The sequence below is a fragment of the Cucumis sativus genome, chromosome 3 (assembly GCF_000004075.3).
Source record: "Cucumis sativus cultivar 9930 chromosome 3, Cucumber_9930_V3, whole genome shotgun sequence".
In the NCBI taxonomy this organism is placed as follows: Eukaryota; Viridiplantae; Streptophyta; class Magnoliopsida; order Cucurbitales; family Cucurbitaceae; genus Cucumis; species Cucumis sativus.
The window spans coordinates 13,005,702-13,031,362 of record NC_026657.2 but is presented as its reverse complement, the minus strand read 5'-3'; the positions used below and the strand labels follow the sequence as shown (position 1 = coordinate 13,031,362).

At 32.3% G+C, this 25,661-nt stretch overlaps 4 protein-coding genes and 2 non-coding genes across 6 annotated transcripts; 2 read left to right on the top strand and 4 right to left on the bottom strand.

Annotated features, from left to right (window-relative positions):
* The first annotated feature begins 454 nt into the window (after nucleotides 1–454).
* LOC101211162 (ferric reduction oxidase 4) lies at nucleotides 455–4,913 on the top strand. Its single transcript, XM_011652875.2, has 8 exons — nucleotides 455–664; nucleotides 752–869; nucleotides 968–1,144; nucleotides 1,241–1,475; nucleotides 2,583–2,910; nucleotides 3,021–3,258; nucleotides 3,715–4,427; nucleotides 4,545–4,913. Exons 1-8 carry the CDS (start codon nucleotides 502–504, stop codon nucleotides 4,682–4,684), a joined length of 2,112 nt encoding a protein of 703 aa, XP_011651177.2. The 5' UTR covers nucleotides 455–501; the 3' UTR covers nucleotides 4,685–4,913.
* A 2,755-nt stretch (nucleotides 4,914–7,668) lies between these two features.
* On the bottom strand, nucleotides 7,669–9,687 carry LOC101213514. The gene is made up of 5 exons (XM_004140716.3): nucleotides 9,548–9,687; nucleotides 8,894–8,992; nucleotides 8,433–8,801; nucleotides 8,294–8,331; nucleotides 7,669–8,216 (listed from the first exon to the last, which is right to left on the bottom strand). The coding sequence occupies exons 2-5, from the start codon at nucleotides 8,958–8,960 to the stop codon at nucleotides 8,013–8,015; spliced, it is 678 nt and encodes a 225-aa protein (XP_004140764.1). The 5' UTR covers nucleotides 8,961–8,992; nucleotides 9,548–9,687; the 3' UTR covers nucleotides 7,669–8,012.
* Nucleotides 9,688–11,508: 1,821 nt separating this feature from the next.
* Nucleotides 11,509–15,011, bottom strand: LOC101213750 (mediator of RNA polymerase II transcription subunit 36a). The gene is made up of 6 exons (XM_004140717.3): nucleotides 14,859–15,011; nucleotides 14,241–14,551; nucleotides 13,891–13,986; nucleotides 13,705–13,782; nucleotides 13,439–13,615; nucleotides 11,509–11,931 (listed from the first exon to the last, which is right to left on the bottom strand). The coding sequence occupies exons 1-6, from the start codon at nucleotides 14,872–14,874 to the stop codon at nucleotides 11,680–11,682; spliced, it is 930 nt and encodes a 309-aa protein (XP_004140765.1). The 5' UTR covers nucleotides 14,875–15,011; the 3' UTR covers nucleotides 11,509–11,679.
* Nucleotides 12,059–12,130, bottom strand: LOC116403025. The gene has a single exon (XR_004215755.1). It is a non-coding gene; the product is annotated as a small nucleolar RNA snoR60 (small nucleolar RNA).
* Nucleotides 13,147–13,218, bottom strand: LOC116403024. The gene has a single exon (XR_004215754.1). It is a non-coding gene; the product is annotated as a small nucleolar RNA snoR60 (small nucleolar RNA).
* A 9,205-nt stretch (nucleotides 15,012–24,216) lies between the features above and the next one.
* LOC101213996 (protein SRC2 homolog) lies at nucleotides 24,217–25,617 on the top strand. The gene has a single exon (XM_011652874.2). The coding sequence runs from the start codon at nucleotides 24,509–24,511 to the stop codon at nucleotides 25,382–25,384; it is 876 nt and encodes a 291-aa protein (XP_011651176.1). The 5' UTR covers nucleotides 24,217–24,508; the 3' UTR covers nucleotides 25,385–25,617.
* The last annotated feature ends 44 nt before the right edge of the window (nucleotides 25,618–25,661 follow it).

Here is a 25,661-nt window from a genome sequence, read left to right as displayed (position 1 = left end):
TATATTAAAAAAGACCAATATTTCAAACGTTACTCTTTTGAGAGTACATAAGCATGTTTCATGTCATTTCTTTCTCGAGAAATTTTACCTAGAAAAGCAATTTTTTTATTATTTTAAAAATAAATCTATAAATTATTGAACATGATAAATGACGTTACCATTTGAGTATATCATTAATGAATTTGAAGTAATAACAATTCTAAATAAATAACAAACTTGGTAGTATTACAAAAATTAACAACAAACAAAAACCAAAATGTATATTTAGTTACCTTTTTCAACATTCATATATATATAAACTTCCATAGTATTATGAAAAATCTTTATCAAAGTCTCATCGGCCAAGTTATAACGTAAAATTTTGGTAGGGGTCGCTATCAAATGACAACATTTGTGCAGCAAGGCTTCTGAATTATTCTACTAAATCTGTGCATATAAATAGCACAAAAAAGTTGGATAAATATTCCACAGACCACAAGAGATCAGTAGTGGGCAATAACGATGGCAAAAGAAATGGCAATGGGTAGAGCTTTGAAAATCATTTTCTTTTTAACATTTGTGTTATGGTTATGGCTTTGGATTATGTTACCCACAAAGCTTTATAAGAACTATTGGACCCCCAAACTCAATATGAATCTCAACTCCACTTTTTTTAGAGAACAAGGTATGATCATTTTATTATTATTATACTTTAATTTCCTTTTCTTTTTCTTTATTTTGGTTTGTGATTTGTTTTTTTTGTTTTTTGTAGGCACAAATCTTCTTCTCTTCTCATTTCCCATCATGTTAATGGCAGTTTTGGGCTGTTTTTATCTTCATTTTCAGAAGAAATCTTCAGAATTAGATCCTAAACCCTTTTCTACTCAGAGGTTTTTAACCATTTAATTGCTGTAGCTTTTATTTCTTTGTCTCTCTTTTCTTTAATTCCCTAAATATTAATAAGTTGATTTTTTTTTTTGGAATTTAGGGTCAGAGGAGAATCATTTCTAAAACGACCAGTTGTAGTAATGAATCCACTGGGGATTGTTAATACATTGGAGATTATGTTTGGAGTTTCGTTTCTTTTGCTTTTGATTTGGTCTCTTGGAAATTACTTATACGTCAGTTTTGGTCATCTTCATAGGGATAATGTTGGAGAAACAATGTATGTTATTTTCTATGCTTTTAAGTATGTTTCTCTTTACTTATTATAATGAATAAAAAACACTTTATACTTAACAACAGTGTTGTTGTTCATCAGTTGGGAATTAAAGTTTAGAAGTGTATCATTGAGAGTTGGATACATTGGAAACATATGTTGGGCATTTTTGTTCTTTCCAGTAACAAGAGGCTCTTCATTATTACCTCTAATTGGACTCACTTCAGAATCATCCATCAAATATCACATTTGGCTTGGCCATCTTTCCAATCTTCTCTTTGCATTACACACCATTGGATTCATCATCTACTGGGCCCTCACTCATCAACTGGCTCTGGTAATTTCTTCTCATTTTCTTTGTTCTTTGGTCCATCAATTTTGACTTTTCAATTCATCATATATAAAACTTTTTGAAGAAAAAAAAAGAGTGGTGTTCATCTTTTTGTCTGCTAAGTTTTTGTTTTTTTATTATCTAAGAATTATTCTACTTTCATTTGTTTGAATTACTTGTCCTTCCTCTTGTCCTATATATATTGCATTTGAAAGTGATTGGTTCTTTCAGATTTTTATAAAGGATTTTTAGATTCTAAAGATAAAGGTATAATAATTTTAAACATATATGAACATATATACACTTCATAGTGTAGTTTTTATTATTTTTGAAAGTTTCAACTATTTTTCATATATTGGTGTCTGTTTTCTGTTTTCTTCCTTGTTCCTTCCATTGTCATTTAGTAGTCAATGTATGGGGCTGCAGTTTCTATGTTCAACTAGGGTTGGGAGATTCTCGTAGATTTTTCAAATTATGATAGTTACAAAGTGTCTTCTTTATTAGGCATATTTGGATAATGACAGTAGTAGTTCAAATTATATATTTTTGTTATTTTCAAGATCGTATTCTTAATTATTCAAACCCAATACAATAATTGTATTTGAAAGTATGAAATTAAATATTAAATTAGTTTTGTGATTAAAAGACTTGTTTTGATCAAACATATGTTTGAAATTTGTGAGTAGTGATAAAGTTATTAAAATCGCTAACATGCTTTTAATCAATTCAATATTTAATTTTACTATTTTAAACTCAATTTTCAATGCAAACTAAAAACATATTTAAGAGTGATCTTGGTCATTTTAGAATATTTCAAACCTACACTAAATTATGTCCTAAGTTATGTTCTAATTGATTATACAAGATGATGACCTTTAGCAAGCCGTTTTATAAAGGTTTTCAAAAATATATAATTGACATTCATTCCATAAAATGCATGTTACTAAGAAGAAGAAAGAAAGAGGTAAAATAATATATAGCTCTTGGCTACACATCAAAACACAACTGCAAAGCAATAGCAATAAGAACCATTGTTATTTATGTCTATTAGTATATTGCTTCATGTGTTTCTTATGAACCATTACTAATTGAATGTTGCATCATATTGAGTAGTTGAAACAATGGAGTGAGGACTATGTATCAAACGTTGCAGGAGTGATTGCTATGGCATTTGCCACCATTATTTGGGTGACCAGCCTTCAGTCGATCCGTCCAAAAATGTTTGAGGTTTTCTATTACACTCACCATCTTTACATTCTCTACATCATCTTCTATCTAATCCATGTGGGAGTAGCTTATGTATGCTTGATTCTTCCCGGTATCTTTCTCTGGGCTATCGATCGATATTTACGGTTCTTACAATCGCAACGCCGTGTAAGCCTTGTTTCAGCTCGCCATCTTCCTTCTGGCGCTGTTGAACTGAACTTTTTGAAAAGTCCAGGTTTAGTTTTTTCTCCAAGAGCTGATCATTGAAATTATTCCTTTTTATTTTCTGTCTTTTACCAAATTTTTTTTTTGGGATTTACCTTTTTTTCCCTTTTTCCTGGTCAGAACTAAGCTACAATCCTACAAGTGTGATGTTCATAAATGTGCCAAGCATCTCCAAATTGCAATGGCATCCCTTTACAGTCACTTCTAATTGTAAATTGGAGCCTGATATCGTGAGTGTTGTTATCAAATCGGGGGGAAGTTGGACTTCAAAACTTCACAAACAACTTTCTTCTTCTTTGGATCACCTTCAAGTTTCGGTTGAAGGTCCTTATGGGCCTGCTTCTACTCACTTTTTAAGGTGACTTTCTACAGCCAAAAAAATAGCCTTGAATTGGTGGAGTTATGTAAGACGAAGTTATTGAAATAGGAAGATCAGTAAGAGTAGAATAGTAGTGTGGTAATTAGAAGGGAAAATTAGTAAATAGTTAGTAAGTTGGTTAGGGTTGTAGTTATAAATGAGGGTTTGGGTTGAGAGTAAAGTGTGGAGAATTTTGGTGGTTTTCTAGTTGGGAAATTTGGGAGACGACTCTTAGCCCTCTAGAATGTGTTGAGGTATATTGCAATTTCTCCTTGAAACTACAATATAGTTCTATCTTTCAGTGTTCTTTATTCGTTCTTGTTTGTTCTGGAGTGTTCTTGTTTGTTCTGGAGTGTTCTTGTTAGGAGGTATCCTAACACATTGAATCTTACTATTCCAATAACTAGGAGTCTTACAAGTTACCTTCAATTTAATTCATGTTTTTCTCTTTTGAAGGCATGAATCTCTGCTGCTGATAAGCGGAGGAAGTGGCATTACCCCTTTCATTTCAATAATTAAAGAGATAATGATTGTTCGAAGCACAAATATAAACTTCCATGTTCCGCAAATCCGGCTCATCTGCGCCTTCAAGAAATCCATTGATCTCACTATGTTGGATCTTTTGCTTCCAGTATCTAGTACACAAACAGAAATATCAAATGTACCGTTACAGATTGAAGCTTATATCACCAGAGAGAAAGAACAACCTCAAACAAATTCTGAAAATCTTATAAACACGATATGGTTTAAGCCAAATCCACTGGACTCGCCAGTCTCGGAGGTTCTTGGACGAAACAACTGGCTGCTCCTTGGTGCAATCATCTCATCTTCGTTTGTGATGTTCTTGATTCTTTTAGGCATCGTCACTCGCTACTACATTTACCCAATTGAACGAAATGGTGATGCCGTCTATAATTACACCTACAAAGTTCTTTGGGACATGTTCTTGGCATTTGCTTGTATTTGCTTTTCTTCTAGCTTAGTCTTTCTGTGGCAAAGAAAAACAAATGCTTCAAATGACAAAAAAATTCAAATTCACAATTTTCAATCACCAAAAGCATCACCTGGGTCATGGATCTTTGGAGGTGATAGTGAGCTTGAAAGCCTTCCCTATCAATCCCTTGTTCAAGCAACCAACATTCATTATGAAGGCAGGCCTGATCTCAACAGTAAGTTTTCCTGCCTTTTGTATCAACCAAAAGCAGGCTACATATACATACATGATATATATATACACAATACATAGCAACTATGATACATGGTAATTAACATGATTTGTTTTGCAGAAATTTTGTTTGACTGCAAAGGATCGGACATTGGAGTTTTAGTTAGTGGCCCAACAGGGATGCGGCATGACGTAGCAAAAATTTGTTCTTCTGCTTATGGAGATAATCTAAAGTTTCACTCAATGAGTTTCACCTGGTAAAGACCTGAATTACAGCGCATGAATTTAAATTCGAAGTTGTGTCCTTAATTGTAAACAGCCATGTTGGATTATGAAGTTAAAAGTACATGTTCTTGTTTTATCTGTATTTACTTGTGTTTATTCAAGTGAGCCAATGTAAACACAATACATTTCAGCCTGAAAATTCTAGTAGCTACATCACATTGTACCAAATTCAAATGAGAATACAAACAAAAAACTTGTTGTATCCTGTTGCTAAAATTGTCTCCTTGGACAGGAAAAATTGCAAAATTTCTGAGGGGTTAAATATTCATTATAATACTACGTTAGCTAGTTCACAAGATGAACATCGTAAAAATGGAACAAGCTCATGTTATGTTATGAAATAAAAGACAAAAATTAAGTGATGCTTTAACAAGATTGCCAATCCATTTAGTTCAATAAATAAATGGATCACTTAAATAGAGCTCCAAAAATGAAAGACTGAGCCACCAAGAAAATAATTAGGCAGGCAGAGAACAAAAACATGTCAAACTTCAAAAGAATAATGCCAACGCAGACCATAGCTAGAGCCTTTGCCTTGGAAGAACTTATTTAAAAGGCTCCCTCTTCCAAAAATATTTAACATGACCTTTAAGATAGTGCACGAATGTGATTGAAGACCTGAAATGAACAAGACTTCGAGATTTTAAGGCATGCCTTGATATTATATCTCAGTAAGACTTGGCAAAAATTGCAACTTCCTCGACGGGTTTACCAGTCATGAGACATGTTTTAAGCCTTTGTTGCTGTTCAAAAGGAAAACCACCTAATTGTTGCTCTTGTTTCTTCTTTAACTCTCAATTCATCTTGGTCACTACAAAATGATCAAGAGGTCCCCTAGCCCATTTTCCCTCGGAGATTGCCTCCACAATGTTACTGCAAACAGCTCATTAACAAAATAGAATATATCGTACTAGAGGTAAATGCATCTGGTTTTCGTTAGGAAGATGTTAGAATTTCACTATTAAAACAACAAGAATTCCAACAAAAAGGGCAGGAACAGAGTCAGTACTCTATAATTTGCTTATATTCAATAAACACAAAGTTCATACAATGAAATATAAGTAAAAAACAAGGAAATAACACACCAAAATAGTCCAGATCCTTTGAGAAGGCTGGCAACTTCTCCTTTAAAGAACAGCAATCTTTTCTATATAAAACCTCGCCTCACCGATCCCTAAAATTATTTTATTTCCAGTTCTCTCTCTAGCTCTGTCCTCTCTGTAATTACTTTCTTACTCTTTCTTTTATATTGATGGATAATCGGTACAGAAGAGTGTTAAAAAATAGTGCAGTCACATGTCATCTTTGGAACCGATCCACTTATACACAAATTTAATCATGTTATATTAACCACTATGTTTATTTCTTTTAGATGAAAAGATGAACAGAATACACTAACCCTCTATTTACGGCTCAGAATTATGATCAAGAATATGACTATCACAAAGACTGATGAAATTCGTGTGTAGTGTGTGTGTGAGAGAGAGAGAGGGGAATCAACTTTCTTCAAGCCTGAATGTCCCCTAAATACACATGATAAGTTTTATAGGGAAGAGGTCTTCCAGGTTACCAATCGTCCCTGTACTTCGATACACCTTGTTGAAGTGAACAGTTTAAAACACTGTCCCCATCCACCTTCAACTTTTCAATTCTCTTTTTTAGCTTGGTATCTTCATAAACTTCAGCATTGGTTGCCAGCCATGTCTAACAATGTGGGTACTACCAAAGAGGCTAACTCAACACCCTCCGGTTTTCTGGATAATAGTGCATCTGTTGCTTTATTATCCACTTCTCGTATGTATTCTACTTCAAAATCGTACCCGAGTAATTTAGATAACGATCGAGAGGCTGAATGACTCTCTGTTCCAACAAGTATTTAAGAGCTCTTTGATCAGTTCGCACTACAAATCTTTGTCCCAATAAGTAATAAGGACGCCAACGTTGCACTGCCAATACTACGACTCTCTCTCATATAATGATTTTCCTCGTTCAATAGTCGGCAGTGTATGACTATAGAAAGTAATGGGTCGTTTCTGTTGCATCAAGACTGCTCCTAACCCATAACCTGAAGCGTCGGTTTCTATCTCAAAGGGTTTGCTGAAATCTGGCATTGCTAGAACTGACAGTCACCATGACATTCTTCAACCGTTCAAATGCTTCTCAGGTAAGCTCCCTTTTTTAATAGTTGCGTAACGTGGTACAGCCATACTTCCATAATTATGTACAAATCTTCTAAAAAACCCATTAGTAGAAGGAAACTTTGTACTTCCTTGATACATATCCATTGGCCATTCTAATACTGCTCCGATCTTGTTGGGATCAGCTTCTACTCCTTCACCAGAGATAATATGCCCCATATACTTTATTCTTCATCTTACAAACTGACATTTATTTCTATTAGCATATAGCTCGCTTTCTCACAGCAAACAACCAAAACCACTTCCAGATGCTCTAAATGCTCTTCTAAATTCTTACGGTAGATCATAATATCGTCAAAGTTATATTAGAACAATTTGAAATTTGGAGATGCAAGATATATGGAAAATTCAAAAATCTATCGGAGTTTTTTGCTTAATTCTCGGGGTGAAACGATGAAATGATGTGTCTAGGGTTTTGTGAGGATATCAAATAGTTTGATGTCACGGATATTTCGATCATTTAATATATCTCTTTATTTTCAAATTTATTAATAATAACGGCACTATCTTGGTGATGCACTCGATTTAAGATTGAGAAAAACTCTTGAAATAGTTTTAAAATTTTGAGAAGAATATAGGGTACGATCTCGACCAAGATTGATCGAGAAAAATAAAATTAGGAGTTTTTTAAAATTGTGTTACTTTTAAAATATAAAATCAAAATGGTGCTAATTTTTCAATTTTCCACTTTATTTCCTCTAAAACAGTTGTGTACCAATAAATGAGAAAAAAGAACAGAAAATGGCTATGTACCACAAACACTAAACCAAAATAAGAAGATAATAATATATACAAAGAAATTGCCCAGAACAAACAAAAGATCTGCTCCATTACAATCTTCGAAAATCATCTTTTCAAAAAGAAGCTTAGAGAGATGATGATAATAAATCTTCATCTCAATCAAAACACAAAAAAGAAAGGAAAGAAACACCGACATTCTTTCTTCATTTAAAACAGCCTTTGAGAAGCATCTAATCTACGAAAAAACAAAACATTTCTAGTTTTAGCATCCATAGAGTCTACAATCTTCCTACAATCTACATATCAATCAAAATACCACCACTACCGAATCTTTCCAGATGAAATCAAAGCCCAAGGTGTGCGCTTCATGGGGTCTTCATCAATGTGAAATCGATACTATTGCTATCCGCCCAGAAAGAAAAGTGATCTAATGAAGGTGAAGGTGATTCTGGGGATTTGCAAGGCGGTGATGATTCAAATCCTCTTCTTCCAAAGAGAAACAACTTCTTTGGAGATTCATCAAATCCTGCAAATTCCTCCATTTCCTTGAGCTTCAATGGGCTATCAGGCTGGAAAAAAACCCAAATGGTTGTTATGTTTTGCTCCAAAAAACTGTAGAACTACGGGAAATATCATCAAAACTAACCTTTATTGTGGTGGCTATCTTCAACTCTTTAGAGTGATCTAAATAACAAGAAGCAAAAGATATGAAACAAAAAATTCTTAGAAACATCAAAGAGAAGTGGGTTTTTCATGATAGATGTTAAAACTTGACACAACCATACCAAGTCCAATTATGCTCAGAAATTGATCCTTGTCTAAGCAATTTTGTGCTTTAATACAATCTTGATGGTTGTGCAGGAAGCGCTCCTCACAAATGGTATTGTGATTGATGTTCTTTCCAAAGTTTGAAATATCGGAAAGCACTTTTCGAGTACCCTTCTGCACTTTCTCAGATCCCTTTGGGATGTTTTTCGTTTTGCCTGCACCATTTTCTTCATCAATAAACGTGAGATTCTTTGTGTTCTGCCGTTTTGATGATTGGTTAATGACTGGCTTTCTTGAGTTTGATAGATCGCCAAGGGGCTTTCGCCCACTGAGACCATTTTTTCTTTGTGAATTCATCGCATTAGCCTTCCCTGTAACAGCAGATCCTGTGATGCAAATTACAATTTTAAAACCATATTACTCAAATGGATCAAGAACGAACTAAACTTCGATTCAAACAAAAAGCTTCAGTTCCAACCTTTAGTATACTGAACACTGAGATTCTCATCATGAACAAGACCACCATTTTGAAATGTCATTGCCATGTTGTTGATAGTACAGATATGTATATTCTCTCCTGCGAATAGAACGAATGGAACCCAGTAGGCAAATTAAACGATGAAATCGAGGCAAAAGGCCTATTTACTACATTTTGATCCGTTATAATAAAAGCATAATGCTCAAGTAATGATACCTACGGAAATAAGAATGTAATCCAATTCAAGGTTACAGAGAACTAAAATCATTCGATTGTGAATGAAGATTGCCTAAGGCCAACATTTTCCCCTTCTTAATCTTTCGCTCTCAATCCGTGAGAATTTTTTTTTCCTAATTTCAGATCATACTTCAGCCATCTCAAAAACAGAGAATCAAATTGAAAAAGAACATATAGAAAAACCCTAATTTTCCATTATGAAATTTCTCCAGGTTCTTATTTCATCATCCGTCGACGGCATAGATCGTGAGAAAGGACAACAAATTTCCATTTGCAACTTTGACCATACAAAACCCTAAAATCTTGTTAATCACTTTTCAACGATTTCTTGCTGTTCATCTGTTTCTCAATTAAACAAAGAATCATACAGTAATCGAAACAACAGGCTCAAATGAAAAAGACAAGAGAGAAACTCACAGTCACTAATTCGTTGATCTCGATTTCCTTCAGTTTCTAATGGAAAATTTTCTGGCGATTATTTCGAAATTTAGTCCGTTGCAAAATTGGAAGTCCTTTGAAGGGGAGTGAACTTAAATACACGCAACATTTCTCCAACGGTAACTTTCTTGTGAGCTTACGTTGATGCCCTTCATTTGCTTCCGCTATTTCGTTAATGCCATCAACTTTTTCATCTTTCTTTTTCTTTCTTTCTTTATTTATTTGTGAATATGACCGTTGACAAAATACTAAATACAGTTTTCTCATATTTTTTTTAACATTTTATTTTCCATGCAAAACGAATAAATTTTGAAAAAAATTACTTTTTAGTTCTTAAGTTTGGATGAATACGTGTTTTAATTTATAAGAATAAATTTAATATAATTTTTTAAAATAAAAATATAAGATTATTTGTGAAACAATCTATATTAAAAAATGACTAGAACATAATTTTTTTCAATAACTTTTTACGTCCCTATCGATACTGTATTGTTAGTTTTTTCTCTTTTTCTTTCTTGTTTATCTAAAAAAACAGAAATTAATTTCCATTTAGTGTCTTTTAAAGAAAAGAAGCCATAAATAAAGAAAGGGAGCCATAAATGAAATTTTCTTTGATAATATTATTTTGGATTTTATCTTGTTTCATAGTTTAAATATAATTTAGTTATATTGTATTAAAAATATATAACATCCATTAAAATGTATCACAAAAAATTATCAAATGTTTACACTATCTAATACAAATAATTCACAATGTTTTTACAGTCCTTCAAACATCGTTTGAATTTATCAAAATAAGTATTACTCAATCTATCACCCTTTGATTTTTCCTCTTCACATACCATACTAATTATGAGTAATCTTTTTGTACGATGTCTAAATCATCTCTACCATAGTACCCACACAAAAATAGAGTCGAAAAAAATCGTTTTTCATGTAAGCTTTGAGGTAAAAAAGAAAAAAGAATTAAAATATTTTTTTTTTGTGTAAAGATATTGTAATAAAGACAGGGTTGTCAATTAAGTTAAACTCATATCGGCTTAGTTTATGTATTTCAATGGTTAAGTTTTAGCTCTAGTAGATTTAATAATTCTTAAATTTAATCCCACTATAAGTTTATTATTTAAAAAGAAATATTATCCGACAATAATTTTGAAAATATAAACAAGAAATTTTGATCAATTAAATCGCATTATGGCATCACATCAAAATGGTAATATTCATAATTTAATTGAATTTGAACAGTAAATTTTCTCACATCCAACCAAATTTAAACTGAGGTAAAAATTGAATCAAACAAAAATAATAGGCTCAAACTCAAGCCCAACAAGATAAATAGGCTCAGATTTAACAAGTCCAAATCCAAGCTCACCAAGAAAACGGGTCTAAACCCAACAAGCAAATAAACTCAAGCTAGACATATTAGAGATTGTATACAAAACACAATATTAATTAATATACAAAATTTAGTTCCACAAAATATATCTGCCTCAATATCTCGTTGGCAACATATATTGCAATTATTTATTGCATAAAAATTAGAATTATTGTTTAACTAGGATTAATAAAAAATTAACTTTGTGAGACTAAAATATTGTATTGCTTCATTGTCACAAAAATTAGAATTATAGTTTAACCAATATTAATAAAAATTAATTTAATAAAAGTATGATAAGCAAGATGATATAGATGATATATGGAGCATTGTTTAACGAGTAAATAACATTCTAATAAAAATAAAGAGAATGCAATTTGCACAAATAATCCAACATAATCAAAACTAAATATTAAATTGTTAAGAGATTATTTTAGTTTGAAAGAAAATTAGAGAACTGGTATTTTCGCCAGCTAGAGGCAGTTATTATGCAATGAAAATTTTAACAATCATGAATAAATTACTAAAATTGGTTTAATAAGAAATAAAAGATGCAATAAGAAGAAGAAGAAAAAAGATGCAGAAGTTCTTTCCTCAATAATCACCAAAATTGTGAACGATAAAAATCTTACAATCTGAGTTATATTGGTTTTCTTTTAACGTCAAGGCCTCACCTACGCCCCTACAAGCTATTGATAAGAAACATTGATAAACTACAGATCACAGTTTTGACTGTCTAAGAAGCTGCAGCAGCCTTCTGTTTCTTTGGCGCCCTATAGATACCAACAACACAAGCATGATCTCGCTCGAATGGTTCGAGGGTCACCTGCTCAGTCGGTTTGAACTGATCTGCTTTGAGCTTATTAACTTCACTTGCAAACACAGCCTCTGCAGGAACTGTCGAGTCAATGCAGTTGGCCTTGATAGATATAACAAAATGGCCACCGGCTTTGAGAAAGTATGACGCATTAAGTGCTAAGATTCTTGCCTGCATTGAAGGGATGTTTGTTAAAAACCATGTCAAATGTAAGAAATTGAAACATTGTTCAATGACACATTAATGAGTGACTGATGAAGTGTTCAGTTTCATCAATGTATGAGACATTATTCCTGGACGCATCAGAAACTCGGGTTGTGCATCATTCAAGATGTCTTGAAGGGGAATCCGAGTAATTCATCACATGCTTAGAAAAGAGAAGAGCCCAAAAGGCAAAAATAGTGATAAGAAAGATATCCACATAGCTTTATGTTCAATAGCAGTTATAAGTGCAGAATGATTAAAGAAAATGAGAATAAAACTGTATTATCAAACAATAATATAATCTGAACGGAGTTGGTGACAGACCTACGGCTCACAAAGTTGTAGGACAATACCATTAATCCCATTTCTAGACAAGATGATTTAAACAATGTAGATAACTGTTCTCCTTCCTTATTTTTCTCACTTCTCTACTCTGATTCAAGTAGACTCGAAGAAAGATTATAAACCTCCAAAATTGAAAGATACAGGGTAGATTATCTTTTTTTTTTTGCAGATCCAGAATCGATCATTACCATAACTACTCAAATATGCAAAAGTTCGTTAATTTACTTATTTTTCTAGGGGAGGGTGGGGATAAGAAAGGTAATACCTAGAAAGACCCTACCACCTTTTTATATTCACAAGTGTCCAAGTCACAACTTACACACAACTCAACTTATCAAAAGACACTAACTCTGACTCTACAACATTTGAATGTAAAAAAACTCAAAAAATAATAATTTTTTGAAAGAATGCGGTCATGGATGGATTGAACGTATGACCACTTCATTATAGTTATCAAGACCATTTCCCTTTTTACCACTAGACTACTTGATGGAGTGTCCAGATCAAAATATAAATGACCTATTCTAGTAACATGTAAAAGATAAAATGCCAAATTATTGCAAAAAGTGCTTAGAAAACAAGTTGATTAGTATCAACGCATAGATTAAAAAAAATCAATGACGTGCAATAATAATAACAAAAAAATCATCAGGAATAGACGAAAAAACCCAAAGGGAGAACTCAATCACACAAGTAGAGGAGATACAATAAAATAGGATGATGAACAATCGGAAATGGGAAAACACAATGAAAAAATTGAAAAAAAAAACTGCTAATCAGACAAAAAGACTGGAATTTAGAAATAATTTATCAAGCCAATTCAAAAGTATTTCTTCAAGCATCAGAAACTCGGGTTGTGCATCATTCAAGAAGTCTTGAAGGGGAATCCGAGTAATTCGTCATATGCTAAATAATTCGGGTAGAAAAGGGTTTAGTGTCGAAAAAGATGGAGTGAATATGAACACAATTGTTGAGAAAAAAAACAGTATATAGAACGAATTACATTGAATACAACTTAGAAAGGGTTATCAAGGGGGAAAACAAAATACAAGAGCTACGATTTTATTCATGTTTGCATACGAGAATAATAAGGATAAATGAGAAGAATTTAAAAAGAAAAAGAGTGAACCTGATCTGGCTGAGCAACATCTGAAAATATCACATCCACCATACCAACCAACATTCGGTACTTAGCTGGGTGTCTAGCATCTTCAATAATAGGTATAACATTAGTGCGCTTCTTTGCCATGTTGACCAAATCTCTACCACTTCTATGGGAGAATTCAACAGCATACACTATACCGGACTGAAAAATAAAATCAACAACAATCATTAAGTAAACATATAATCAGGTCAAGAAAAATTCCAAAAGATACTCTTTAGATAAATACTTACAGGGCCAACAACATCTGAGACGTGAGATACTGTTGTTCCTGAAGCAGCACCAAGATACAACACTCGAGCACCAGGTTTCTACAATATACAAGTAACCAAACTATTTAGGAAGAAAAAAAGGGAACAAACTACAGAGTGAAACAGTTAAACGACTAAAACATCCAGTTGGAGGAGAAAAGCACTTACAATCCATATGTCATCAACACCACCAAGAACAGCAGCAGCCAACTTAGACCTAAATGGGTTCCAAACTCTGTACTCAATTTTTGTTCCATCTTCATTCTGAATGGCATAACATATCAACAATTAGCTACAGGCGTTGATGTTCTACCTATAGACTTAAATAAATCATTCAAATAACAAAAAAATAACAATCACCGACTATTGTGCCACAGCACTAACCGGAATTTCTCGTGAGTAATAACAATACATCAAAAACACATGAAAACTTTGCAAAATAACAGTCCCCCATTGATAAATGTCATTTGAAACCTAAAACACATTCTGTTGGAAAATAACTATTAAACGAGAATCACCTGTACGGATACCCTCTTCTCGTTGTAGACAGATTCTCCAGTTACCATATTCTTCGTGACAAGAGCATCTTCTTTACCCTTAGCTATGAAAATACCCTCATGTCTATGAGGTTCAACAACAACTTTGCTTCCACCTTTCATACCCCCTCCTCTACCTCCACCACGACCTCTTCCACCTCCACCTCCACGACCACCACCACGGCTTGACATACCTCTACCACCACCGCCGCCTCTACCTCCACCGCCACCTCTGCCTCTGCCTCCCCTTCCTCCATCACCTCTGCCCCTAAACCCACCACCACCGCCGCGGCCTGCACATATCCAACTTATCCAGATTACAAACACACACAAAGTGAAAGAGACTGTATGAAACAAGCAGAAGAAAAAAAATAACACTAAACAGCATGACTCAACTATCAAACAACCGGTCCAACGATATTACATAGGAACAGATTTAGTAGGAAGTAAGAAGGGAAACGATCATAGTCATTCACCAAAGCAGATAAACAATACATTGCGCTAGAACTATTATTCTCCATTATAGTCAACAGATAATTCTCAAGAACTTAAAAATAGAAAGCGCAAAGAGTAGATGAACTGCTAGTTTGTGGTATCTACCTCGAGGAGGTCTCATTTCAGTGACTGAGAGAGGGGACGGCGAAGGATAGTTCCGGCTAGGGTTTTAGAACAATGGAAAAGTAGCACGAAGTAAGAACGATGGTTTAGGGTTTTAAATATATAGGGGGCGCGAGGTTTTGGGGGACGGTAACCTAGGGTTTCAATTTGAGACAAAGTTTGGTTTATTTTCAAGAATGCCACTATCTAAACCTGAGTTTTCTCTCTCTCTCTTTACTAAATTATACAAAATATTTCTTCTTTGTGCATAAATTATACAAAATTTTCAGTTTGTTCAACAACAAAAAAAGAAAAAAAAACTTCAACCTTATATCTCTCTCTCTATATATATACTTGGGTTAGATCGGTGGAAGTCATCAAATTTTTAATGTTTGGTCCATCAACAGTAGTTGTTTTTATCGATTCTCTCTTACTCTAATGTTTTGATTAAGTTAACTTGTTGATCACAACCAACCGCTATTCTTGCATTACATTTATAACACATACTTTGACAACAAACTTTATTGATCACCTTCACACGCTCAACTCTAGAGAAAATCGCCTATGATGTTCATTGATCAACTTTTGTGTTGATCGTCTTTAATTACTATCACGGCTTTCACTTAAGATGATCAATGTTGGTGACAAACCACCTTTAGTGGGCAATTCAAATGATCACCACGAGTGACCAACTTCAACTACCAACTATGTTGTTTATCTTCTACAGCTAACTCGGTTAATAGTCATATACTAAAAGGGAAGAAAAATTCCGATGAATCAAAATGTTGTATACTAAAAAAACACATATTTAGTCATTAGCACTAACTCGATTAAGGTATAACATTGTTTAAACTACTAAGTTTTAAGGTCGCTTTAGTGCTTCATCATTATCTTTATTTTTGTCGCTATAATCTATTTACTTTAATTGAACGAGTCGTTTTTTTTCTCTCTCTCTTTAGAGATTAACAAAAGCTAGACAAATAACAAAATGGAAGTAACAAAATAAGAGATAATGAAAAAAAAAAAGTGAAGTGTTAGTTCATAAATTGAACGGTAGAAAATGAAAATATCATTTTTATTTTTAGATAACGAGACTAATATAACTTTTAAGAATTTAGAAATATTGTTGCAACAGGTGTGATACATGTTCATATATTAACCACAAGAAGCCATTTAAAAAAATAGACTTTTGAAGGTGGAAACATATTTTTAACACGAATAACAAAATTCAAACAAGTGTTATTTTAAAACTAATTTAACATCATTTGAGAGGATGTCAAATGAACGAGCATCCGAGAGCTGAGATAATTCCCAAGTTGGGATATCACGAGCCCATTTATATATGTATATTGTATACGCTAACATAATTAATACAACGCTTGCAAGATTGTATAATAATTTTTTATTTTTAATTATATCAACAGGTATGCCCTTTATTTTAGAAACAACAACAGGATTTGTTTTTATGTATAAACGTTTATTGTTTTTATAATTTGTAGCAAATTTAAATATAAAAAAGAGAGGGGGAAGGAAGAACAAGAATAAGAACAAGTGACAGCTTGTGAGTTGCTGAGATCACTGGTTCCAAAAAAATCATTAGTACAGGAGATTCAAACTCTGTCAAGTTCTTCGGACGACGTATTAATGTATATTTTTTTCAATTACACACAAGTTGTAGATGCGTATAACTTGTTGTATGAGTAATTGCAGTAGAAACAAGAAGATACAATGGTCAAGGGGTCGAATAGCAAGCACAAAAGTCCAATCACTTCAAAAAAGAGGGGGAGGAATGAATGGATGCTGCTGTAAAGAAAAAATGTATGATAAAAAGCTTGGTCAACTGCCTTATTAACATTTATTTTCTAATGAATACACTTAGAGATTTTGATGTTGTGGTATGTGTAGGTTTGAAAAAGGCCATTTGTGAGAAGGAAGTGTGAATAAGAAAATGAAAAAAATGTATGTCTGGTACAAAATTTGAATGAAGTTGATGATTTTAGGAATGATATAAAATCTAAATTGAAAATGTTATTAAAAATAGTAATTGTTGAGCAATAAATTTCGGTCAATTAAATCCTACCACATCATCACAACAAATATTTGATAATTAGATTTTTATAATTAATTTTACTCAATTCACCCAAATTCAAGTCCAATAAGGTCAACAAACAGATGAGCTCAAGCCCAATAAAATAAATGGGTTCAAGCCCAACGAGCAAATTGGTCTAAGCCAAAACCTAACAATCAAATTGGTCCAAGCTCAAGCACAACAATCAAATGGGCTCAAGCCCACAAAATATCTCTATAAATAGAGACTTTTAAACTTTTCTTGATTCTCAAATCGACTTGCAACTACAAGACCGAATATCAAGTCGAAGATCAAGAAGTTCTATTCATCAATATATTCATCAAAAGAGTAAATATCAAAGATTGTATTCAATTTCACAAAATACATTTCTTCAAATTCTCGTGTGAACAGTTGTATGTATTATTTATAAATAATTTTTTGATAAATAGTTTGAAATATAAAAAATATGAAAATGTTGAATTTATGTTTACGATTTTACTAGTAGAGGTATGATCTAAAATTAGAATTCAAATTGCTATTAACCATTTATGACTTATACAAATAAATCGTTAAAGTATTTGATTTAAAAAGCAAGAAATCGGAAATATTATTTTAGGGGATATTGGTGCAAGTCTCGTTTACGGAAGATTTACTCTTTTTTGTTTTGAATTGTTTGTGTGTATTGTTATTTGGGCAAATAATATTGACAAACTTAGGGTTTCATTCTCTAATTAACCATAAAAAAAACTTATCTTCAAATTTGGCTCATATATTATCTCACTCATCAACTAAAAGAAAGCTTTTTTTTTTTTTCTCTGATTTTCTTTACCCATAAAGAAAGAAGACAAAAAGAAAGAAAAAAGAAAAAAAAGATTCCAAGATTTATGTGTTACCAATATGAACCATATCCCAAAATTTTGAATTTGTTCTATATTTTACGTGAATAGATCCAATAACAATTAGCGATAAACCAACCAAATTTGGAAATCATTTCAAAAAATATTTTTAAAATTCGGTGTATCCTACCCAATTTTTGTTAAACAATTAAATAAGAATACTTTTTAATAATTGGTGATTGATTGCTTTCAACATTAATCTTTTATTAGGAAGTTTGTTGAATACATTATTATTTATTTTAAAATAAAAGATTGACCTATTTATTAAGAATCTTAATAAATATCTTTTAACTAATAAGATCACAAACATTATTGTTGACGACATTAGATCTTAATTCGATAAGCAGTATCTGTCGCCTTTTGAGTTACGACAATTATTGAAGACGATTTGATAGGGTGTCGACCGATAAGAAATATGAATGAAAACTGAGAAAATTGTAGTGCGGTCAATGAATTCAGAGGAAGCATGAATTCGTCTTCGACGAGATTCATAATTACCTTCACGTAGAGTCTAAGTTTATTTAACTTATCAATTTTGATTTAGATTTAAGTTACTAACTTTTGAATCTCAATAATATTTATTATATGAGCAAAGAAGGTCTTTAGACGTAGGCTGAACTTGCTAGGTTATCGAAGTCTTCTTTGTTATTTGTGTTTTTGTTACGTTAGATATTCCTGTGAATAATCACGTTAGTCATAGCTGGAAGATATTATTTATCGTCTCACCTATTTTTCAATTTTCAAATGCATTTTATCACATATTCCATGATAAGACCTACGTTCTATTACACATTGTTGTAAACAAGGTCTTAATATTAGTTTCATCAAGAAATTTTAGAAACTAAACTTTATTTCAGTTAGAAACTAAATCTAAATTATCATTGAATTAATTTGATTGTTTAGTTGACTGGTTGATAAAAAAAATGGCACGTGATATGTTTAATGCACATGTAAACTACGTCTAGACTTTATAGTATTAGAAGATGTTGGTCGCAAATAGTCTATTTTAAGATGATTAAAATTATTTTTGATCGTGTTCAACCAACAAATTTCAAACATGCCTTTTGGTAAGAGTTTGATAGTGCGAGAGTTGGTGTCGTTGAGCTCAAATTCGTTCCAAACACGTATTGAATTACATAAAATCAATTTTGATAGCATAAAAGTTACATCCTAAAATGTTGAATAAAACATCCCATTGCCAATATCTATTTTAGTGTATATTTTAATTGTTGAAAGTGATTTATTGATGTTTTTAAATCATGACCTCAAACTTATTTTTATTAATTTATTCACTTATGAAATTTTAAATTTCTCGTTTGAAAATTTAATTTTAAAAGTATAAATAATCAAACTTTGAAGACTAAAATATAAAAAACGACCGCTCGTAGTTGGAGGTAAAAAAAAAAAGGGTATATGTGAATACTTTCAAAAATTATAATAAAAATGTTATATATTGAACTAAGACAATGGAAAGGGAAAAAATGTAGACAAATAACAAAGCATTTTAACCATAATCATAATTATAGTAATGTAAATGTGTAATTTGGTTTTCTTTGAAAAAGAAAATTAACTAATAGAAACAGAAGAATGAGAAGCATTCTAAATTATTTCCATAAATATTCCTTAAAAATGATTCTCAACCATAAAGATCTTCGAAAAGGAAAAGTTACATTCTCGTTATCTTCTTCCTCTTTTTCCAAATACATTATATTATTATTGCCATCAAATTAAAAGTTTGGCCACGAGACCAAATCATTCAACATGACTATTCTCCCCTTATTGGCAGATACATCTGTTTCAACTCTTTCTGGACTTAGGTTAATTAAGTTTTCACTCTTTATATTTGATGTTTGAATAAAATTCAATTGAAACATTAAAATTTCAAATTTATTAGGAATGCAATTAAAGTTTTATGTTGGTTAGATAGAAAAAACAATCAAGGATATATAGGCGATTACAACTATTTTTATTTGTTCGAAATCTATGTCTAAAATAAATATTATTATATTTTGTAAAGATATTTTAGAAGCAAAAACCTAAAATAAAGTTGTCGAAGTTTAAAGAATCAAATGAGTTAGAGAAATATTTTTATTCTCTCGCTCTTTTTTTTCCGATAGATCTCTATTGTCCCTCGTTCTAGTCTTCTAAAAAGAATTACTAAAAGTTGAGTTTTAGTAACTCTTTTTTATATTTTGTGTTAAAATTAGAGGAGTCTGCAAAAATAGCTAGAGAAAACTTAAGATAAAAGAATTCATGTCACTTACATTTTTAAAATTACAAAAATAACAAATTTAAAAGTAGATTATCATCATATTGCCAAACCTGTCGTATGTAAAAAAAGATGTATTATGAGATGTTTTTTCTAAATTTTTTTATTATTTAAAACAATTTTCCTTTAAAATAGCCATAAACTTTTAAAAGTTATAAAAATTATGTTTAAGAACATAAATGATTAATATTCTGCTCTTTACTTTTTCCACTTTATTGAATGCCCTAAACTTTATGGATTAAAGAGCTCTCATCTTCATTTTCTATTACTTGTTTGACAAGCTTTTATCTAAATAAATAAATATTCAATTCAGTTAACGTGTATATATAATATAACAAAGAAAAAAATGAATATTGAAAGTACTACGGATCTTATAACTTAAATATTTTAACAAGAGAGTCTATCATGGTGTGTTAATGGCTAGTTTAAACGTTAAGTTATTTATCACTGTGAAGTTTTGATTTTCATTTTAGTTGTTGAAAAATTTGTTGTAAACGGCAAATATGAAAAAACTGTAGGTATTTGTATGAAAACAAAATAAGAATTTTTATACAATTTTCTTGAAAATACAATTATTTTAAAACTCAATTAGAGTTATATTTGCAACAACTTATTAACTACTAATAGTTTTCATTCAAATTTTGTCAATAAATTAAGTTTTGAACTAATCTTTAAGGTTCGAAAGTTATTTCCAAATATTTGTCTACATAAATTTGTGATATTTTTCACAATTAAGGTCATGTTACGCATAACCATAATAAAAATTATGTCCATGATTAAGGATGATTGGTAAGAATGTGTATAAGAATAAGAGTAAAGTATGGATAATAGATTCCACATAAAGTACATAAGATAGGTAAGGGATGGCGTAGTTCCATTCCAACACATAATTTGGGTTTTCTCGTTTGGGTGAGTGGTGATGGGAGAGGGAAGGAGCTTAAGAGCAGGCATGTGTTGAAAAGGACATATTTGGAATTGCAGAATGAAGTGAAGTCTATAATTGTCGAAAGAGAAAAAGAAAGGGTCATTTTCCAAATTAGTGTACGAGTAGACTCCGCGTGGGCCCCCTTTCTTTACTTTTTCAATCTTAAAGCTCACCATTATTCCCTTCCTCTATTTCTTCTCTAACTTTCCTTTCTTTTCCTTCGGATTCAATTACCATCTTAGCCCTTCCACTACACCTTCCTCCCACTTTTTTTCTTCTTTTCTTTTTTATTTTTAATTATTTGGTCATAATTTTGATGAAATATTTTAAACATATTTTCATTTTCCAATTCCTTTAATTATCAACACAGTCTATAATTGACGGTTGAAAAAGTGTTTTTCTTTTTAAATATATATATTTAAATCTATTTTTTAACTACTATTTACAATAGACTTCAAAAGTGTTAGGATGATTATTTTAAGTTGTTGGCGGAATATTTTAACTTTCTTCCAAAAAAACGTAAAAGTAAAGTGTGTTTGGTTTAACTTTTTGCATGTTTAGCTTTGAGAATAAGTCGTTTAGAAAAGAAAAACTGATATACTTGAGAATTACTCGAAATGGATTTTGAAACACTTCTACGAATCTTTGTTTAGTGGGAATCCAACATTTTCATGAAATGGAGAGTTGAATTATTGAGTTTGTTTTGCAACAATGTACGGTTTGAGAATCACATGTCCGTCCAGTGTTTGTTGTCCAATGGTTGTTTTGCAATGGTGTAAACTCAACCTTCTTGTAGCAGAAGTTTAGCGTGTGAGTGGACCTATTTTTATTGGTGTTCACCCCTTGTATTTTTTCTTCATGGTTTCTTAGCCATACAATGATGTTGAAATTCAAAGAGAAATCAACCATTAAAAGGAGTTGGCCAAATTAGAAAAGAGAAAAAGATCACTTTATTTCCAAATAGGAATTAACATACGAATTATAAAATTGTTGGGACGATGAAATTAAAAAATTTGAAAATAATATAAAAGAAACATAAAATATTGAAAAATAATTACATGTATTATTGATGTCATAGGTTGTATATAGTAACTTAGGGTGGCACACACATCCTTGCTATATGTGCTTTTAATGCTTCTTTTTTGCCAACTTTCTTCTCTCATTTTAGAGGATGAAACTATATTTTAGATCTAATGATCCAATTTGGTTTCTCTATCTTTTATGTACCGACAAAAGTCAAACAAAGTATAAGAAACTTTCCATAGTATACATATATACATATATGGTATCAATATAATGGCATGCACAATGGAAGAAATTCTATTATCATTATTATCATATCTTATGTTATGAATGGTATGTCAGCAAAGCAAATTGACTATCTCATCAAATAATTTTTTTTTAGATCTATTATTCATTTGATGTACAAAGTTTAAAATGTCATATCTTTTAGTTTACAACTTTCTTAGTTGAATTTATTTCTAATAAATACTCAATTTTGTAGGGGATGATAATGTTTATTAATTATTTTTCTACTTTAATCTTTAAATAGAAACGTCTTATAGGAAAAACGATATTAAATTGATGTTGTGACATATGCAAATTGACCCATCTTGTTTCTCATTAACTTTATAGAAAAGTCACATCTTATTATTTGACGAGTTGTTTAGTTTGTTAGGCTAAATTATAAAGATATATCCCTCAACTTTTCATTTTAGGTAAAAATACTCCTAAGCTTTTAAATTTTTTATTAAAATTTTAAAATTATTAAAAAGTGCTTTTTGGTTAGAAATTGTGAAATTTTTGTTTAGAAAATATCTCTAAACTATTGAAAAGCTTAAAAAATATCCTTAAATTGAAAAAAAAATGTTAAGAAAATGTTCATTATTAGTGCATGAACTAAAATTGTTAATATTTCGTTAAAAAAACAACTCTAAAGTAAAAATGTCTCTATTGTTTGTATGGTTATAAATTCATATAAAGTTATTGGATTTTATAAGATTGACAATATTGAAAATGACATTGCATTGTGGTTGTTTTGGAAAAGTGATGGTCTACATAAATGTCGATTTTGCGATATTTACTTTCCTTTTCAATGGTTGTCTTTTATATTTTATATTTTTCCTTTATCTAGTGCATGATTACCATGGAAGTAAGGGGTTTTCATAGTGATTCTAGTGTGCATATTTAATGGACACTCGGTCCTCTTAAGAGTAGCATTGATATTATATTGTTGTAGTTGTTTCGATTCGTGTTAGAAGAGGGAACACTATACTGTGTATTGGAGACATACTTCATTCTCCTTACCATTATGCATGTTGATTTATTGAAAATGAATTCTTTAAATTTAGGAGGTGCACAAGTCATTCAAACAAAAAAAGATTATAGAAAGATGCAACTTCATGAGAGTGAGTCTCACAAACTTGGAGAGAATTAAACTTGAGGAGTTTCTATCCTAACGGGAGCTTGACACAATTTTCACTAAAAATAGATAATAAATGAAGAATTTGGAGGAAGACGCAGTGTTTACTAAACCAGTTTTAAAATCGATTATTTTCAAACTCAATAAAATTTCTAATAAATTTATTGTTAGTAGAGATATATTTTCAATTTAGATTTAGGTTTGCAACAATTAAGAGTCTTAGTTATAGTTCGTATACTAATTGTGAAAGTATTTTTTTTAATTATTATTTTAAGTTTTAAGAGTGTTTTTGAAATAAAACTTTAATGATTTCTACGAGGATACTTTTAGGTATTTTTGAAAGTTTTGAAAAAGTTTTAGAGATATTTTTAGGAAAGAAAAACTACAAAATAATTATTAAATATATATAATAATTTATATTATATATAGTTTAAAACAACTATTGAACAAGATACAGGTAACCAAGAAGAAGAAATTTTGGATTCAAAATTCCGCAAAAGTTATACTTAAAAAAATGACTACTACGATTAATTGAATTATATTTTAATTGAATAATGTAGAGGAAAAAAAAAATTATCATGTTAATTACTGTCCAACCTCAGCATTTAAGAACAACAAATAGAGAGTACTTGACTGGAATAAAAAAGAAAAAAGGAGGAACCAACTATGACGTCAGCTTCTCTTGCTTAGCAATTAAGCTATCAACTTAGTCCATAGCTTCGTGCGCTGCATTAAACGATATTCTCAGACTTTTCCTTTTTTAACCGCACCCGTCCGGTTAATGGCTCCCCCACTTTTTACCTTCCCCGAAGGCCGAATCCTCCACGCCAGTTGCCAACAAGCAAGCAGCAAGGAGAATATTGTCATTTCGCATTAACCAAAATGACACGTGTAATGTCCATTTATGTAATTAAGTTACAAAGCCACGGTTAGTTTCCAAACCACTATCATCTAGTACCTACGTGTCTCCTATAAATGTTAGAATTAGCTACGTCTTTACCGGAAACAACTCATTAGGTATCCCATTTTCATCTCTCAATTCACCCTTTAAACTGCTCTTTCCGGCACCCACGATGGCCTCTCGCTACGAATTGGAACTCAAAATTCAGTCCGCTAAAGATCTCAAGAACATCAACTGGAAGTACGGCACTCTCAAGCCCTACGCCGTCGTTTGGATCGATCCCAAGCAAAAATCGTCTACAAAGGTCGACAATCAAGGCGATACATCGCCCTTTTGGGATGAAACGCTCGTCATTCCCTTCTTCTCATCGATCGAGGATTCCACGCTCCATATCGACGTCGTTCATGTCGTCGGCGCTGATGAAGACACCAAGCCGTTGATTGGCTCCGCTCGACTTCCCCTTGCGGAGCTCATCGACGATGTTGGACTTGGCGAAAGCTCTCAACGAACTCTCCAATTGAAACGGCCCTCCGGTAGGCCGCAAGGGAAAATCGAAGTTAAAGTAACTGTCCGAGAACCACGTTACCGATCATCCGATTCTTATTACACCCCGCCGTATGGAGTCCCACCGCCAGGTAGCGCTAGGGATTACTCTGCTCCGCCGCCTCCTTATGTCGCTCCGTACTCTGCTCCTCCCAATCCTTACTATTCGGCGGCTCCGCCGTCCGGATACCCCTACGGGGGGTATGGCGCACCGGCGCCACCACCAACAGCGCCTCCATACGGCCAATCGAATTACGGGCAGCCATCGTACGGTCAGGGAAGTTATGGACAGCCAGCGTATGGCGAACATACGTACTATGGGCAGCCGGAGGAGAAGAAGAAAAGCAAGTTCGGGATGGGGACGGGGCTAGCGGTGGGCGCGGCTGCTGGAATTTTAGGTGGATTGGCCATCGGAGAGGGCGTCGAGTATGTGGAGGACCAGATCGCCGAGGACGCAGCGCAGAAGGTTGAGGATGACCTTGGCTACGGCGACGAAGATTTTTAGAGGAAGAAACACTAATCGTATTCGGGTCGGTTCGTGCCTATTCAGTTCATGAGTTTCGGGATGTTCGTTTGGGCCCAATGGAACATGAGCTCATATATTCGTTGTAGGCTATTGTTTGTTGGGCTCGGTGTGGGATGCGTGTTTAGGCTCACTTAGTTTTTCGCCTAGAATAATTTTCAAAATCACAAAAAAAATATGTATTTATTTTTAATAAATAACAATTATTCACTTTTTATGAAAAAGAAAATACCAATTTGATCCTTTAATCTTTGAAGTT